Source organism: Amblyraja radiata, chromosome 2 (assembly GCF_010909765.2).
Source record: "Amblyraja radiata isolate CabotCenter1 chromosome 2, sAmbRad1.1.pri, whole genome shotgun sequence".
NCBI lineage: Eukaryota > Metazoa > Chordata > Chondrichthyes > Rajiformes > Rajidae > Amblyraja > Amblyraja radiata.
In genome coordinates, this window is record NC_045957.1 from 74,055,131 (window position 1) to 74,074,848 (window position 19,718).

Genomic DNA, 19,718 nt, shown 5'->3' on the forward strand with positions numbered 1-19,718 from the left:
AGTTTGATTCTCATCAATGAAAGCAGAGTGGGCAGGCAATGTGTGATAGACCCACCATACCTAATATCATCTGCAGCCCAATTTTCAGGTTAACCATGACCCATCACAAATGTATACCTCCATGACCCAGCTTAGGCAACTCCACCCCTCGAGGCTGATCTGTTGTTTATTTCCACCTTGACTGATTGCTCCCCCTCCCTTATTCCAGCAACCGGGCTTTGCTCTTTTTCTCATGGAATCCAGACATACCAGAGCTCCATGGGCTGCAGTTTTATAACAGCACTGTGCTTTGAAGGCGTAGGTTACAGATGTCTAGCAAACTTTGGGGGACAAAATACTTCCTTACGACACAGTGAAATGACTGCTCTGCACTGAAGATCACAAATCATATTCTGGAATCTACCACCCATGGGAAAAGCTACTCAGGAACTGATCTATTGATTCACTTTATCATTTTAAAGACGTCATTTGAGTAATTTCTCAAGCCTCAAAGCAATTTATGAAAACGGTCCTCAAAGGTTACTCATCAAGACAGGGTAATAAAACCCAGCAGTAAAAAAGGAGTTCTTAAAGGAATAGAAACTTACATACAATAAAAGTGAAATAATAAGAGGTAGAATGGTGGTGCAGTGATAGAGTTGCTGCCTTACAACGCCAGAGAACTGGGTTTGACCTGATTGCTGGTGCTGTCTGTACGGAGTTTGTACTCTCTCCCTGTGGGTTTTCTTCGGGTGTTCCGGTTTCCTCCCACACTCCAACGATGTACCGGTTGTAGGTTAATTGGCTTTGGTAAAAATGGCCAATTTCCCTAATGTGTTGGTTAGTGTAAGGGGCGATTGATAGTCGGTGTGGACTCGCTGAGTTAAAGGGCCTGTTTCTGCGATATATCTCTAAACTAAATGCTAAACACAGAATATAGCTGTTGTCAGGGATTATGGAGGTGGGTACCCACACAGTTGCTAAAGTAAAGTAAATGATGAGGTATCTTGGTAGAGACAACTGGTTTCCTCCCATATTCTAAAGACTTACAGGTTTGTAGGTTAAGTGAGTTGGTAAAAATTGTAAATTGTCGCTAGTATGTAGGATAGTGCTAGTGTACGGAGTGATCAGTGGTCGGTGCAGACTCGTTGGGCTGAAGGGCCTATTTCTACGCTGTATTTCTAACCTAAATGCTAAACACAGAATATAGATATTGTCAGGGTAGGTAAATTATGGAGATGGATCACCACACAGTTGCTATTATATTGCAGGTTTAGAATGAAATTCTACCGCTATTCTACCGCTAGCAATCAAAAATCAGAAATAACAGAAAAAGTTGCTGATATTAGCATCTAAACTCTCCAAAGATTGATGGACCTGCTGACTGCTTCCAGCATTGTCTGTTTTAATTTCATTATCCTCTGACAGCGTTTTTACCAGAAGGCCATGACATTTGTTTTTACAGCAGCCCTGCACAAGTCTTAATGGTTGAGTGTGAAGGGGATTAAATCAGGAATGCCAGGGAGATCAGTTGGCATCGCAAACAGGCTGTCTGTGCTTGCCATATGGTATAAGCTGCATTTGCAGGTGATTGTGACCTATGAAGCAATTAGCGAGGGTAACAGTCTCTGCAGGCGAATGGCAGCTCGGAGATTTCTGCCATCTGCTAGCAGGGCAACTACAAACACACATTACATCTAACAACTACATAAACCTGTGCTCATCCAGGGCACTGGTCGCTAATCATAACTCACATTAAACCCTTGCCATTGATGAACAATGTTTCCCGCTCCAACAGCATCACAACTTAAAAAAAATCTCTGCTCCGTTTTTGAGTCTCTTCGTATCCTCGGTCCTCCCTATCTATACAACCACTTCCAGATTTTACAAACTTCTGAAATCTGTGCACTCCTCTAATTCTTAATCGTCAGAATTTAATCACTCCACCATTTGTGTCCAAATCGAATGCCGCTTCTTCACTGCCGAGGTTGTAAGCTCTGATGTTCCCTGAAACCACTTTACCTTGTTTCGTGCTCTCCCTTCTTTAGGGCACACCTCAAAATCTTTTTCTTTGTGCAAGCGTCTGTCCCAATTTCTCTTTCTGTGGATTGGTGTCAGAAATCCTTTGACAAAGTTTTGGATGCCTTGCTGCCACATGGATGCAAATTATTGCAGTTTTGACTTAATAAGCATGGCAATAGTAACAGACCTTCTCTATGCCAGTACCCATGTTCCACACAAGCTTCCATCCACTTTAATTGCCCTTTCACGTTGACCCTATCTCATAATCATAGGGATGGCTATTGATGATTAAGACCATCTCCTTCTCCAACCACATCTTATTTCATCCAGAATGACCACCTGTCCAGAGACCCGGGTTAGATCATGACTATGGGTGGTGTCTATATGGAGTTTGTGCGTTCTCCCTGTGACCATGTGGGCTTTCTCTGTAGCTTCCTCCCATACCTCTAAGACGTACAGGTTTGTAGATTAATTGGCTTCAGTACTGTAAATTCTCCCTAATGTGTAGGATAGTGCTAGTGTAAGGGGTGGTAGCTGGCCGGTGCGGACACGGTGGGCTTAAGAGTATGTTTTCATGCTGTCACTCTAAAGTTTAAAGTCTAAATCTGCCAACAAAGTTATAAATGGGATATCCTGCAGAACTTGTTTAATCAGTTCCTCTCCCATACAGTATTTACATCAGCAGGCCATTGCCACGCCGTGGTAAACATTAGAAGTTTGGAAAAATAACGTGCCGTTTACATAGTCTCTTAAAATGGGTATTATGCCATTCACAAATTGACCATGGTATCACTTCACCACAGTTAAGCTGAAAGCAACTTGCTAGGATGCTTCTGCTATAACCAAGGTTCAAGTAAATATCATTGGTGCACAAGTTAGGGAGAGCACCTGGCTGGAGATAATACAGAAGACATCCAGTTACTTGGAACACAATCACAACGTTTGAAATAAATTTTTAGTGCATTTTACCTGCACTTTTTAACTATTTGTACTGTTTAATCAGGGACTGGAGTTTTTATTATGGGTGAAATGTTTAAGTTTTATGTGCGATGCTCCGGTATTTCCTGGGAAACGTCTTCTCATTTTTGCACTGTACACTGTTGCTTTGCAAGATGACAATAAAGGTTGATTGATTGAACCTCTGGATTATTTCCTTTTGTTCCAACCATTATTCTCTCCACCTTCTCCGCTACTTCGATAAACATATTTCTTTCTTTTCTCAGTTCTGATGAAGGGATTTCGACCTGAAGCATCAACTCTTTCTCTTCCCAGAGATACTCTAGACTTTCTCGGTATTCCCAGCATGTTCCATTATTACTCGACAAGTGAGGGATGCCTTATATTATAGTTCCATCATTGTCTCTGAGATCATCCTTATCTGCTGCATTCATCGCTACTTTGCAATGTACAAGTTGCCTAACGAGGAAGAGAATGGCAGTCCCAACTATGAGCAGAGAAAGATATAGACAATTTCAAAAGGATTTGCCTGCAGAAGTGTCCATGCAGCCAAGCCAAATACGATCAAGAAAAATTCCACAGACTCACAACTCTCTGTGTGAAAACGTTTCTCCTCATCGCCATTATAAATGGCTTACCCCTTATTCTTAAACTGTGGCCCTTGGTTCTGGAATCCCCTTGACGTGATATTGACCATCTCTGTCCTTTGAACTTTGATAAAAAAGTAGTGGAAATACTCAGCAGGTTTGAGTTCTGATGGAAATACATTTGACCTGAAATATTAACCATGTTTTTCTTTCCACAGATGCAACTTGACCAGACAAATATTCCTTGGATTTTTTAGTTTTGATTTCATAATTCCAGCATCTCCAGTTTTTCATTTCCTTTAAATTTTGATATTGTATTCTGTACCAGTTTAAAACAAATCTCTAGTCAAACATCATGTGAAATGAAATCAACAGCTTATTTTCTGTTGAAACCCCACTGCCCTGAAATGTTTTCTCTCTGAGCAGATGCTGCCTGACCTGCTGCCGATGAACCAATTTTCATTTCGTATCGCCTATTCTGTGCCCCGCTCTAATGTTTTGCTGTTTTTGCTTTGTCCCAGTGATGCTCATTTGGTTGGATTAGTATGTATTATGTTCATCTATTTATCTTTAACTGTTTCCATTGCCTCTCCTGTGATAGATGACAGGACCTGCTTACTTCCTGCTGTTATCTACCATCATTTTCCAAAGGAAGGAGTAGATGTGTGAGTCTCTGCATGTCCGTGAGAGATGGAAACACTTTCACTTGCCCACCTTGGGCCTGGACTGGTGCTGGAATCTCACACGGCGCCTGATCTATAGATCTGTGTGGGGTCTGATTTATAAACTGCAGTGAATCCTCTTTCAAAGCTGATTCCTTAGGCTTTCGTTCCAATCCCTTGGGGGCTGCTGCAGCTGAGGTGGTGTTTGCAACAGATGGTGAATATGACGCAGAGCGCGTGGGACTTCTGCTGACATTCTGTGGCTCTTCAGTGTTGTCTGCAACATCGGAAAACAGGAACGTGTGCTCAAAATGCAAAAAAAAAACAAAATCAACAACTTACATAGTATTTGAGAAGTGTGTGTCTGTGTCTATGTGTGTGTGTGTATGTCTGTCCGTCATAAGGTCATATGTATTAAGAGCAGAATTAGCCAATCAAGTCTACTCCGTCATTCAATCATGTCTGATCTATCCCTCCCAACCCCATTCTCCTGCCTTCTCCCCATAACCCCTGACACCCGTCCTGAAGTTTAAAGTCTTCTCTATATTTTCTATATCTTTCCTCATTATTGATTCCTCCTGTCTCTCCATTCTTTTGCATTCACCTTTCAGGAAATCCCACATTGAATCACTGCATCATCGGTCACCATGGTCACCATGGTCACCATGCTTTCAGCGGTCAAAGACTGCAGGCATTGGAATTTACCCTAATTTATTTTAAATATATCCTCTTTAACCAACCTTTTGGTCATGTTGTTTGCTAATGCTCCGGTGTCCATCTCAGAGGTAGAAGTCATGGATAACCATATAACCATATAACAATTACAGTACGGAAACAGGCCAACTCGGCCCTTCTAGTCCGTGCCAGACACTCATTCTCCCCTAGTCCCATCTACCTGCACTCAGACCATAACCGTCCATTCCTTTCCCGTCCATATACCTATCCAATTTATTTTTAAATGATAAAATCGAACCTGCCTCCACCACTTCCACTGGAAGCTCATTCCACACAGCTACCACTCTCTGAGTAAAGACGTTCCCCCTCATGTTATCCCTAAACTTCTGTCCCTTAATTCTCAAGTCATGTCCTCTTGTTTGAATCTTCCCTACTCTCAATGGGAAAAGCTTATCCACGTCAACTCTGTCTATCCCTCTCATCATTTATGGTGGATTTGGATGGCTGTATTGAATGTGACTGACAGGTGGCAACCTTGCTCCTTAGCACAGCCTCCATCACACGCCTTTGTCTGTCTCACCCAAAGGTGACATTGCCCTCATCTCTGAATCACACCATGCAGCCTCAACTCTACTGGGCTTTCTCCAAGCCCCATTCCTCCTTCGTAACCTCTTCATGACTTCTGTCCCACAGAGCCTCACTATGTTCCCTCCAATCTCCCTTTTATCCCCCTGCACCTTTCACCTCAGTCTCTGACTCAGCTCTGCGGAGGCCTTCTGTCCTCGAAATTAATTATCTTCCCACTTGTCCTAAATAAAACCTGCGGAGTTTTCCAACTGTTTACAAGGTTTACATCCTGTTTTCACGGTGCCATGGCAATAGACAATAGACGATAGACAATAGGTGCATGAGTAGGCTTTTTGGCCCTTCGAGCCAGCACTGCCATTCAATGTGATCATGGCTGATCATCCCCAATTAGCACCCCATTCCTGCCTTCTCCCCATATCCCCTGACTCTGCTATCTTTAAGACCCCTATCTACCTCTCTCTTGACAGTATCCAGAGAACAGGCCTCCACCACCCTCTGAGGCAGAGAATGCCACAGACTCACAACTCTCTGTGTGAAAAAGTGTTTCCTCATCTCCATTCTAAATGGCTTACCCCTTATTCTTAAACTGTGGGCCCTGGTTCTGGACTCCCCCAACATCGGGAACATGTTTCCTGCCTCTAGCATGGTCCAAACCCTTAATAATCTTATATGTTTCAATAAGATTCCCCCTCATCCTTCTAAATTCCAGAGTATAAAAGCCCAGCCACTCCATTCTCTCAGCATATAACAGTCCCGCCATCCCGGAAATTAACCTTGTGAACCTATGCTGCACTCCCTCAATAGCAAGAATGTCCTTCCTCAAATTTGGAGATCAAAACTGCACAGCTGTGGTCTCACTAGGGCTCTGTATAACTGCAGAAGGACCTCTTTGCTCATATACTCAACTATTCTTGTTTTGAAGGCCAACATGCCATTCGCTTTCTTCACTGCCTGGTGTACCTGCATGCACCTTTGAATCATATACAGACTGGCACTCAGCCACTTTTTCAAATCCTTTACCACCCTGGAATAAGAGCAGATTCTCATTGCATGGAATAATGCTGTGAAGAAGAAAAGCTTTCCCTCACAGACTGACCACGACATTTTTTACATTGTAATAGCAACTGCATTTTAAAATGTCTTAATTTGTTGAATGTTGGATTGTAAAAGACATTATGTTAATTTAAGTTATTAATGTCAGACACATTCACTTTAGTCACATATGTAAACCTTACAACTTAGTGGTGGATCTGCAAAATATTGGTTTTTAGTTTCCATTCAAACAGAGCCTAAATCTGGAAATGAAGTATAAAGCATGAATGCTGTGTGTCTCATTCTAGCGACCGAGGATGAATTTTTATCCGCTTCTTTCTTGATTCTTTCTCTCACTCAAAGCTACAGCCAAATAATTGGCTCAAGGTTTGAGTGTTTATGTCCATGATATTTGTGTTATTTTACTCCTCTTTCACTCTTGCCTTATCACTGGTTTAAGATTCATTAAAGAACACTTTGCCTGTAAAGAATATTTCCCCTCGAGCAATAATCGTTCTATCCTCAAAGCAATGATTTCTGGGTGGTCCCTGATAAGAATTCAACACACATGCTGCTGTTTCCTGAATAATTAACATTATTCATTCAGGCACTTTCACATCGTTCAGTTGGGTTCGTCAGGAGAATTCTGTTTCTCCAAGCTCTATTGATTTCCTTCCAGCACGAATACCATTATTTCTAATTGAAAATTTACTTTTCTTCCTGGGGTTCCTGGACTTTTCTTCTGTGAAATGGTGGGGATCAATAGGAATAACCTGCATATCTAATTCAATTATTGAACCTGGAACAACACATCATCTAACATTAACCAGAAGACACAAGGCTGCACTCTGATATTTGCTGCATCTGGTTTTTCAAGGCTGTGAGTTTGATGGGGATCAACCATGAGAATTGGTTGTGGCCTGAATTTCACACTTGATAAGTTTATGAAGGGAGACGTGTTATGCATAGGTTAGGTATTTCTCTATATAATGGATTTAATTCCAGCTTGGTCCTAACTACTTCCTTAACCCTCTAGCTGTCTCCTCCCACCCTCCCATCCGCCCGCCCTCGGGCTCCTCCTCCTCCCCTTTTCCTTCTTTCTTTCCCCACCCCCCATCAGTCTGAAGAAGGGTTTCGGCCCGAAACATCGCCTATTTCCTTCGCTCCATAGATGCTGCTGCACCCGCTGAGTTTCCCCAGCAATTTTGTGTACCTTTGGTCCTAACTACTACCTAGATCTGATCACTACCTAGATCTGATCAAGGTAACAATAAGAAGATTTTAATACACATCTGTAAGGTCACCTCTCCATTTCTTACGCCCAAAGGAATAAAGTCTGAGCCTGCACATCCAATCCCTACAACTCAGTTCCTCGAGTCCTGGCAACATTCTGGTAAATCTTCTTTGTACCCTTTCCAGCTTAATAATATATTTCCTACAGCAGGGTGACCAAAACAGTACACAATAGAAACGTAGTAACATTGAAAATAGGTGCAGGAGTAGGCCATTCGGCCCTTCGAGCTAACACCACCATTCAATATGATCATGGCTGATCATTCTAAATCAGTACCCCGTTCCTGCTTTCTCCCCATATCCCTTGATTCCGTTAGCCATAAGAGCTATATCTAACTCAAGTGTTGCGTGACAACGTATTGTGATAATACCATCTTAATAACAACTGTGATAATAACATCTTAACTTCCATACTCAATCCCCTGACTAATGAAGGCCAGCATGCAATAAACTTCTTCACCACCCTGTCTACCTTGAAGCCACATTCAGGAAACTATCTACTTGTACTCCTAAAGGGCCTGTCCCACTTAGGCGACTTTTCTGCGGACTGTCGGCGATCTTCAAACTCGCGGCACTCGCCTGAAAAACCGCGAACTGGAACGGCGACCGTCAGAGCGGAACACATCACAAAGGCAGGGGCCAGGGAAAGCAGGGGAGCGCTGTCTGAAATTCACACGGTGCAAAGCCAAGGTGACACAGACACACACCACGATGAACAGGAAGGTTAAAGACGGCTAACACAGTGTACGGTAAGTCCTTTAAAAGAGCGGGGGGGGTGAGGGGGAGAAGGGGGGAGAAGAGGGGAGGAGGGGGGAGAAGGGGGAGAAGGGGGCTGCATCACAGTCGGTACGGGAACTGTTCAGCCCACAGCCGCAAATCACTACAGAGAGTGGTGAAGGCGGCACAGTCCATCAGTGCATCCCGGCCATTCAGGATATTTTCCACCGGCGGTGCCTGTGGAAGGCACACAGCATCATCAAGGACCACAGCCACCCAGCACGCAGACGGTGCTCCTTGTTGCCGTCAGGCAGATGATACAGGAGCATGGCTGCACAGACCACCAGACTTAAGAACAGTTTTTATCATCATGCCATCAGGCTTCTGAACTCATAAACACATCATATATGTTATTTTATTTATTATTGTTTTTTACCTACCAATGTCACTTTTATCTTATCTTTTTTTTTACCTTAATTTTATCTTTGTAATATCATTGCTGAGGTGACCCGTTGTCTTGTCAAACACATTTCATTGTACCGTTGACCCTGTGTTAACCTACATATGACAAATAAAACTGTACTGAACTGCACTGTACTGAGAAAGAGTGGAGACACTTTTAAGAAGCCAGACAACTTTTAATAAGCCAGAGATACACAGCTGTGAAGTTTTGCGGGCATTTAACATTACCGGTCGGTTTTCCTTGGTTCTGAAAACTCGTGCTTACGTTTTTTCCCCCCAATGAGCCAATTAAAATGCCCGGTCAGCAAAGGAGATTAACTAAAACTACTTACTGCTACCTCGACTACCTACAATGATATGGCGTCCCCACTATCACTGCACCTACGACTACAGGATTATCGCTTTTCTCCATGACGACCAATTTTTGGTCGCAGAAAATGTTTCAACATGTTGAAAAATTTGCTGTGACCATACCGAGGCCGAGACTAGTTCCCAGAATGCGGGAACTCCTCGCGACCCATGTAGGAGACTCACCAGAGACCACCATCGAACATGTGGCGACTATGCGGTGATCATGAGGCGAGCGCAGAGTCTCCTGCATTTGCCTAAAAAGTGGGACAGGCCCTTAAGTCAGACACAAAATGCTGGAGTAACTCAGCGCGACAGGCAGCATCCCTGGATAGAAGGAATGGGTGACATTTCATGTCAAGATGGGTCTCGACCCGAACATCACCCATTCCTTCCATCCAGAGATGCTGGCTGTCCTGCTGAGTTATTCCAGTATTTTGTGTCTATCTTCGGTGTAAACCAGCATCTGCAGTTCCTTCCTACACACTTGTACTCTTAAGTCAATGGACAATAAGTGCAGGAGTAGGCCATTCGCTCCCCAAGCCAGCACTGCCATTCAATGTGGCCATGGCTGATCATCCACAATCAGTATCCCGTTCCTGCCTTCTCCCCATATCCCTTGACTCCGCTATCTTTAAGAGCTCTGTCTAGCTCTCTCTTGAAAGCATCCAGAGAATCAGCCTCTACCGCCCTCTGAGTCCCTCTGTTCTACAGCACTCGCTAGGGGCCTGCCATGCACTGTGAAAGTCCTACTCTGTTTTGACTTCCCAAAATGCAACACCTTGCACTTATCCGAGTTGGTCATCATTAGTCATTCCTCGGCCCAATTACCTAGCTGATCCGGATCCTGCTGTCATTTTTGATAACTATCTACGATATCTCCTATTTAGTTTCATCTGCAAACATATTAAACTTTTGTACATTTTCATCCAAATTGTTTAAATAAAAGATGAACAATAATGAGCACAACGTTGACCCCTATGGCACACCATTAATCACAGGTCTCCAGTCCGAAAAACAACCTTCTCCCACCACCTTCTGCTTCCAACCATCAAGCCGATTCTGAATGAAGGTGTTAGTTTGGAAAAGGGGATATTCAAGTGAAACTGGAGGTTCATATTCTGCATTTGGAATCCCCATATCCTATCTATTTCTTGAAACATTGGGTAAAATGCAACTCTTTCCAGCAATCTCATAAAACTTGACCTGCCAGCTAAAATTGTGATGAAGGCTGATTTGCTTAACTAATGAGACCATCTCAAAGGGAATGTTTATCTTCGTGGGATCAGCACTTTTGTTCATAGAGTAGTACGGGATGTGTTTGATGTCCCAGTCTGTGCTGTGAAGTGTTGGCACAAGCAGATTAGTGGACCACAGAATACAGACATCAAATTATTCTGAATATTGAGCAATTAAAACATGATGTTTTCAGAAGGATTTTATTAACATGGCACTGAAAACACATAGATAGTGTGGAAATTGATTTAAAATGCATAATTTAATCTGGAAGAATTTCTATTGTACTAACTCAGATTTCAGATGAGTCAATTATGGTTCAATTTGGAAATCAGAATTACACCACATTTCAAGCTTATGAAATTTCATAGCCTAAAGATCTACAAAAATCCAGTTATCCAAGAGTTTTGTTATATGTGCAGGAAATATGTGCTACTATTTTTTGAAACTAGGTTTAGCCTTATCTTCCTAAATGGGTTAAGCTTTGTACTTTAAGAGGCTTTTGGATAGGCACATGGATATGCAGTGAATAGAAGGATATGGATCATGTTGATCATGCTGCCCGTTGAGATTAATTTCTCTTGGCATCATGCTCGGCAGAGACATTGTGGGCCGAAGGGTCTGTCCCAGTACTATACTGTTCTATGTTCTATAATCCATTCTGAAGATGTACTTAAATCTCAGTAACATATTTAGTTGACAGGAAGAAGTGAAGCGCTGCATTGAAGGCACCTCTGTCTACAGTCTGTCCGTTTTTTCCCTTCTTTTTTTTATTTTAGTTTGTCTAAATTGTTTGTTTTGGGGATAATTTAGCTTTTCTATGTGGGGGAGGGGGTAGGGTAAGGGGGAAACTGTTTCTTAGTCACTTCCTGGCGGGGATGCTACTATTTCTCCGAGTCGCGTCCTCGCCCCACCCCCCTCCTCGTGGCCTACTAGCTGGATCGGAGCGGCCTTTCCTACTGGAGACCGGGGACCGGACCAGAGCTACTACAGCGGCGGCGCGGTGCAGGATTCACCGCGGAGCAGGCGATACCTACCTAGATCGCCGTTTGGAGCTCCGGAGCGTTGGGCCTGCAGCATCGACATCATGGAGCTGTGGTTCGAGGAGCTCCCAACGCGGGCGGCGCTGACCGACATCGCGTAGTCCTGGGGTCTTTTGCCGAGGGCCGCCAGTGTTGAATCTCCGCCCGGCACGGCCTGGGGACTTCGGGAGCTGCGGACTCCGATGGGAAGCGGCCGTTTTGGAGGTCCAAGCCGCTGAGGTTGGCCTCCAGTGCCGACGTCGGAGAACCAACATCCCGGCGAGCGGGCCTGAGCGGCGGGCTGCCCGTAGCGGTGACTGCGGAGGGCTCCAGGGGCCCCGACCACGGGTGAACATCGAGGAGGAGACTGACTTTGGTGCCTTCCCTCACAGTGGGAAACTTTTGATTCTGCTGTGTGGGGATGTTTTATGTTTAAATCTATCGTGTGGTGTGTCCTTTACTTTAGTGTTTGGCTGTATGGTGATCACATTTCACTGTGCCAACTGGCACATGTGACAAATTAATATATCTTGTATCTTGTAGTCATGTAATTCCACGCACATCTTGTCCTACCCACTATTACACTGCCACACTAGATTACAGTCTGGCAGAGTAAAGTTTACTATCTCTGGCCTTCCCTGGAATCATGTTTGTGAACCACAAAAAGCTGTCACTTCCATGGGTTAATGGGAGGGATTCTTTCAGGGTGATACAGAAGACATTGGGCACTTACACAATTAAGTTCATAAACATCATGATGAAGAAAGTAGGACAGCACTGGAGCTAGTAGAGATGTTGCCTTAAAGAGCAAGCAAATTGGGATTAATCCTATATCATCATAGCACTGCTCCACCTAGGAGTAAATATAACCAGCAACTCGTCCTGGACCACTGAATTTGAAGCAATGGCCAAGAAAGCACACCAATGCCTCTACTTCCTTTGTAGACATAGGAAGTTCAGCATGTCCCCAACAACTCTCACCAACATCTACAGATGCGCCATTTTATCGGGGTTCACCATAGCACGGTTTGGGAACAGCTCACGATAGAACTGTTAAAACTATGTGTAATAGAAACTGGGATATTTCACAGCAGAGTGATACCATCCCTCAATGGGGTGAAAATAAAGTCATTTGTGATTAGCTTTCATGAAGCACAGCCGTTTCCTGGTATTAGAAAAATGTGTCTCCATCACTGGTGCTAAATATGCAATTACGTAATGGCTGTGCTTTTTACCGAGCTTCCAAATTTTGACTCATTGAGCCAAGTCAATGTTGACTGCCTGCCAACAATTCTGCTGGGAACCACAAGAGGTCAGGCATTCAAGGCAAGCTCCTGTGCTTGCTCAGGCAAAAGCCAAAGGCCCGGATGATCTAGAGACTTGATGCCAACACAGTCATTCTCCTGCTCCGTTCCTGGAATTGGAGCAGAGGTACTGATAAGCTGGCGAGGGAAGCTGCACTATTCTGCCCTCCCAGCTTTATGCCTGGTGTTTGGACTATAACTCTGTTCAAATAAATGGGGTCACTCATCCTGCAGGGAAGTAAGTATAGGTTATGTGAATTATTTGTACATTTTTAATTAAGTTTCATTTAGATTTGTTGAGTTTAGTTTATTGCCACATGCATCGAAGTACAATGAAAAGCTTTTGTTCCATGCTAACCAGTCAGTGGGAAAACTATACACCATTACAATCGAATCATCAACAGTGTACAGATACATGATAAAGAGGTCAGGGGTTATAGGGAGACTGCAGGAGAATGGGGTGAGGAGGGAGAGATAGATCAGCTATGATTAAATGGTGGAGTAGACTCGATGCGCCAAACTGCCTAATGGCCTATTCCTATTACTTTTGATCTTAATGGAATAATATTTAGTGTAAGATAAAGTCTTGTAAAGTCCGATTAAAGATAGTGTGAGGGTCAGCAATGAGGTAGATAGTAGCTCAAGACTGCTCCCTAAGTGTATTTTCCCAAATTTTCAATTTTTAAAGCTTTTTTTAAATTCTGTGAATTAATTTGAATGTCATTATAAGAATCTAATAGAAGGTACATATGTAGGAAGGGTTTAGAGGGATATGGGCCATTGGCCCAGTTTAGATGGAACATGTTGGTCAACATGAACGAGTCGGGCCAAAGAACCTGTTCTGTATTGTACAACACCAATGTCCCTGGCCATCGCAGTTCAAAAGCCTTTGTCAGCAAAAGGCTGTGATCAACTCAGAGCCTGCTCCTCCTTAGAGGTTGCCTCTTAGCTAGTTCACATTCCCAAAAGACAAGTGCAGTTAAGGGCAGCAGGCTGGGTCTAGCATGACCCTGCTCATTCAATGGAACAGAGTGTTAAAAACAGAGCACAATATGTGACTGCTGCCATTATGCACTAGCGCTACTAAAAGAGGATGATTTTATGGGAGAATGATATGTTTTAAAAAGTGCTTTGAACATACATTTATGTAGATTAATGGCTAGAATCCAGAGACACTACTTATAATCACAAGAAAGAGGCTACAATGCAAAAAAAAAAGAAATTCATAACTTTCTGCAGCATCAGAATAAGTAAGGCACTTGCAGTAATCTCAGTGCTAACAAGTTAGACACAGGAGTTGGCAAGTGTGATAATATACTATAGTATCGGCTGCATGCACTCTAACAAGGCAATAAAACATACCTAACGAGGTTACGAGATGCATCAGGATCCTGGGCGGTTACTGTGCCAATGATAGTCCCCACATCTGCGTCTTCATACACCTCCATCATGTAAAAGGGTCTGCTGAACACTGGTGGTTCATTCACATCCTCAACTGTAATTCTGACCGTGGCTGTGTCTTTGTACGGACCCAGGTAGAGGAATCGAGCATCAAGGTGACTGTTCTGTGCCTCTACCTTCAAGGTGTAGCTTTTCCTGCTCTCGTAGTCCAACATCTGAGTTCAGAAGAACAAAGCAGATTATTCTGGTGCAAAAACAAAATAAATGGTGAAATACTACACAAAGTTAAACTAATGAACATGTCTCCACCTTTCTCACACGAATAACACCATCTTGGGAAGCCTTGTCTGTGATGATGTCGAACATATTCATTCCATCACCATCAATGATACGATAATTCACTTCTGCATTCTCCCCGATATCTGCATCAAAAGCTTTAATTCTGCCAACAGCCGCACGTTCCTGGGAAGACTCTTGTACACTCATTTGGTATATACCTGCAGAGATAAGAAATGCCTTTGACAGGTGCTAGCAGGCTTGTCTTCAATAAGTCTTTACTACATCTTTTACAAACAAGGGCTTAGCAGGAAATAGTTAACATGAGAAAAACTGGATTCATTCAAATATGAATTGTATTGTATTGTATTGTAATTAATTTATTAGCCAAGTATGTAAAAACATACAAGGAATTTGATTTGCCATACAGTCATACCAAAATAGCAACAAGCCACACAACTACATAAACATTAACATAAACATCCACCAATGATATCTTCATATCTTCATATTATTTTATTTCAGATGTTTGAGCTCTTGAACAAACACTAAATCAGTTCATGCTTTAATTCATAAATGTTACTGTATGTGCATATGTATTTGTATGTGTGTATATTTATATATATATATACACACACACACACACACACACACACACACACACACACACGTATATATATCAGTAAATGGTGCTTACTTTGTAGAAATCTCGGAGGATTGTCGTTGACATCAGTTAGTGTGATGTTCACAGATGTTGTCCCTGATAATCCTCCCATCTGTCCTCCCATGTCCTTTGCCTGGATGATCACTTGATACTGTTCTTTTGCTTCTCTGTCCATGTTAGGTAAAGCTGTTCGAATAATACCTAGATAAGTCAACAGAGACAAAAACAAATCAGACAGAGCATCAGGATATTAATAAAGCAGCATGCATGGACCATATTCTGGCTCGGTCAATCATTGAAGTCTGCCAGCATCTCACTTTGTCTTTAAAACTACTAAACATTCTTAATTACAACGTGTGAAAAAAAAAAAACTCTGGGAGAAACTACTTGTTAGAGTTATAGTTGTAAATATGCATGATAGTATAATAACTTACAAAAATAGGAGCAGGAGTAGGGCACTTGAACCCTCAAATCTGCTCTGCCCTTCAATAATCATGCCGGATCATGGAGGCCTTATCTCCTTGACAGTACAAAAATCTATCTACTCACTTTAAATACTCCACATCTATCCATGAAATCAAACTTGTATGAAACCAAACCATATTGAGGGATGGATGTCAGGCTTGGCAATAACGGCCACCTTGGTTGATCCTGTTCAGGATATTGTGATTGATTTCAGCATTCCTAGGCCAGGAGGTGTCAAACAAAACCAGTTAAATAGCCTATTGCACGTTTATTTTTAATCTGTAATTAATAGAGTGCAGGCACTAGTGGTAAGGCCAGCATGGACTGTTCTCCTTCTGTAGAGAGCAACATCGTGAATTACTCTGGTGAAAACACAGAAACATTATTATTTCTTTCTGCAAAAGATGCGGCCTGTCCTACAGAATATTTCTGTTAACTTCATTCTGTTTTTCCGTTGTGCACGTATCTGAGATTTCCATGATATGCTGCAGTTTGCTTTCGGAAAATGACAGCCTGGAAATTTTCCCGGCAATCACACACATGAAAATATTGGCAAAGTCTTCTTGATTTTTTCCAGTTAACTTCCCACTTGATGACTGCCAGTGCCATGAAACTGACGATTCTTTATCCCCATTGTCTACTCTTAAACATGGATTTTACTTTGGAGTCACGTGAGTGACTACATGAAGAACCCCGCCAGGACGCATGCGTGTCATATCGTTACACGCATTGCGAAACATCAGGCGGGGTGGAACGACGTTCCCCCGCAGCAGCAGTTTAAAAAGCCGGAACCAGCAGGTAAGAGTTACTCTGCGGTCTTTTTGTGTGTTTCCTATACCAACTTACAGGTGGGAAGCATGGACAAGTCAAAGAAAGCAACAAGGGCTGCGACAAAGCTGGTGGGGGAGGACCACGGAGTAGCGGGCAGCCAGCAGCGGCCAGCGGCACTTGAATCACCGATAATGGGATCAGCTGTGCCCGATGTGCCCATGCCCGATCAGCTGTGCACCGGCCAGATCCACTCCACGGCCGGGCGGTAAGGCAAGACAGAAAACTAACAAAGTCGTGGACTCAGAGAAGTCCGACTTTGAGCAACCGCGGGCGGCCAGCGACCGTGAGCGCTGGAGCCGGATGGAGCGGTGTGTGGAGCATTTGCTCCAACGTGACAGGCTCCGGGAGATGGAGTCGAGTCACTGTGGGCTCTATGGAAATCCCACAGCAGCACCTCTTGTAGGGCTGCACAGTGTTTCTCCCTCATCAGAAGGGAGCACTGGGGGTCAGTATTGGGCTGATCCTGAAGAGGGGTTCGCAGAAGAAAAATCAAGTGTGCAGGGGATGCAGGAACGAGAAAATCTGCTGGACATGGTGTCCAACTTCATACAGCCAGACCAGACTGGCCAAAACCTGGCGCAAAAGCTTGCTGCCAGTATAGACTATATGTCTTTTAACCAGCTACAAGAACAGGCTGTATTGGACACCACGTCAAGACACCTGGTAACTGTATATCCCTGAATGTTCCAGTAGTCAATACTTGTATATGGAAACATATTGGAATAGGAGTTAGAGGCATGGATGTCAAACTCCAAAAGGTATTAAAACTCCTAACAGCAGGGATAACAGCATTACCCGCACAGTGGATGAGAAGGACATGTCCCAGGACCAACAGGATGCACTGGCATTGCTTTGCAACACTCAATATGAGATAAACAGCATCAGGAAGAATGCCATCCGACCCACTTTAAATCCGAAATTCGCGGGTCTGTGCAAACCTGGGAACATAAAACCACCAATACTACTATTTGGAGGTAACCTATCGAAGCAAGTCAAGGAGCTCGATGAGGAAGCAAAAACCCTGGAACTCATAAAAGGGACTTCATCAAAAACCCACTACAGCCACAGACAGCACCCCTACGCACCCACCAGTAGAACAAGACCGACTGGTGAAAGCTCGAAGGTCCGGTACACCAAACATGAGTCTTTTTTAGGCCATGGCCCAGGCCGGCCTTCTTGGAAGATACGCGAACCTCCAACATCAACCAAACCACAAACCCAGACACCACCGCCTCAACATCAACGAAGGATTTACAAAAAGAAGTAAACCTGCCACTGGTAACTATGGAGGTAGGTGGGTCTGGTTCAAAGTTCAAAGTTCAAAGTTCAAATTTATTTGGTCACATACACCTAGGTGTAGTGAAATTCTTTTTACCATGCAGCACATAAAAAAAGAGAATACAACATAACAGTAATAGATAGTTTCAACATCAAAACATCCCCCCACAATGGTTCCAATTGTGGGGAAAGGCACAAAGTCCAGTCCCATCCCCATGTCCACCCATAGTCGGGCCTCCTTACTTGAGACCGTGGCTTCCGGAGCCGACAGGGCTGCGCCGAATGGAGCTCAACTGGCGATCTCATCAAGGGATCCCTGGCTTCCGATGGAAAGTTCAGCGCCGCCGCCCGCAGCCGCTCCACAGGCCCGCAGCTCCGCAACGGACCCAGCTCCAGTTACCAGAGTTTCAGCGAAGTCCAGCGCTGCACCGCCATCCTCCAACCCGCAGCTCCGCCGCCGCCGATGCCGAGCCGGTACCGCTGCCGCCGGTGCCACTGCCGCTGCTGAGCCGGTGCCGCCGCCGCTGCTGAGCCGGTGCCGCCGCCGCCGCCGCTGAGCCGGTGCCGCCTCTGAGCCGGTGCCGCCGCCGCCGCTGCTGAGCCGATGCCGCCGCCGCCGCCGATGCCGAAGCTCCAGGCGGTCCCCTCAGGAGACGCCGCTCCAGGCCCGCTGGTAGGCCGCTGGGACGGGTCGAAGCGCAGCCCAGAGAAAAGCTGCATCTCCGACCAGGTAGGGACCCTGAAAATTAGTTTCCCCCTCCCCTCCCCCCTCCCCCCTCCCCCCTCCCCCACACATAAAAAGCTAGAACTCCTCACCAAAACACTAAACTAACTAAAAATAGGAAAAAGAGACGAAAAAAACCAGACAGCTGCAGGGTAGGCAGCCATAGGACGGCGCCCCTCCCACAAAATACAGGGAGCATGGAGGTTGGGGGGAGATTACACTCCTTTCTGGATGCATGGAGCATGTTAACTACCGATACTTATATTTTAAGCAGTATCCAGGGATATACAATAGAATTTATACAAAAGTACAGCCCTCCAGTTCAACATATACCGAACCGAATGTTCGTACTTTCTGGTAAAGAGAAATCAGAAGCGCATGCTGAACTGGAGCGGCTTTACGCAAAAGGTGTAATTGAAAAATCCCAACACGAACCGCTAGAATTCGTGTCCGATATATTTACCAAAAACAAAAAAGACGGTGGTTGTCGCATCATCATAGATCTGACCAAATTGAATACATTTGTACAATATATTCATTTAAAAATGGAAACCTTTGTTACTGCTAAACAATTGATTTCCAAAGGTTACTTCATGGCTAGCATCGATTTAAAAGATGCTTACTATTCAGTGCCTATACGAGGTGACCACAGATGTTTCTTAAAATTCAACTGGATGGGACAGCAGTAGCAGTATAGAGCGCTGCCAAATGGTTTAACATCAGCCCCCAGACTGTTCACAAAAAATTTGAAACCAGCCCTAGCGTTTCTACGGAAACGAAAACACATGGTCATGGCATATCTAGATGACATACTTATTGTGGGCAAAACTTTGGAATTGGCCAAACAAACTGTAACAGCCACAAAACAGTTATTTGAAAAACTGGGGTTTATTATCCATCCAGTTAAATCTAAATTAACGCCTTCCACTACAATGGACTATTTGGGGTTCACCATTGACTCAGTTCACATGTCGGTGACTTTGCCAAAGGGAAAGGCTATAGACTTAATAGAGGCTTGCAATATCCTCATTGATATCAGTAAACCATCCATCAGATTGGTAGCAAAAGTAATTGGCAAAATGGTGGCTGCCTTTCCAGCCACACAATTTGGACCTTTACATTACCAAAATTTACAGAGATACAAGCAAGCACTCAAAATCAATGCTGGTCATTTTGACAGACCAATGAAGCTACC

General features: G+C 44.0%; 1 protein-coding gene across 1 annotated transcript in view; it reads right to left on the reverse strand.

Moving 5' to 3' along the window:
* LOC116990913 (cadherin-6-like) overlaps positions 1–19,718 on the reverse strand; it is a 222,509-nt gene that overhangs the window by 59,824 nt on the left and 142,967 nt on the right. Inside the window, exons 5-7 of the mRNA XM_033049068.1 lie at positions 15,259–15,426; positions 14,595–14,782; positions 14,247–14,500 (exon numbers count right to left, since the gene is read on the reverse strand). Coding sequence (XP_032904959.1) covers positions 14,247–14,500; positions 14,595–14,782; positions 15,259–15,426 — 610 coding nt within the window. The remainder of the gene's footprint in view (positions 1–14,246; positions 14,501–14,594; positions 14,783–15,258; positions 15,427–19,718) is intronic.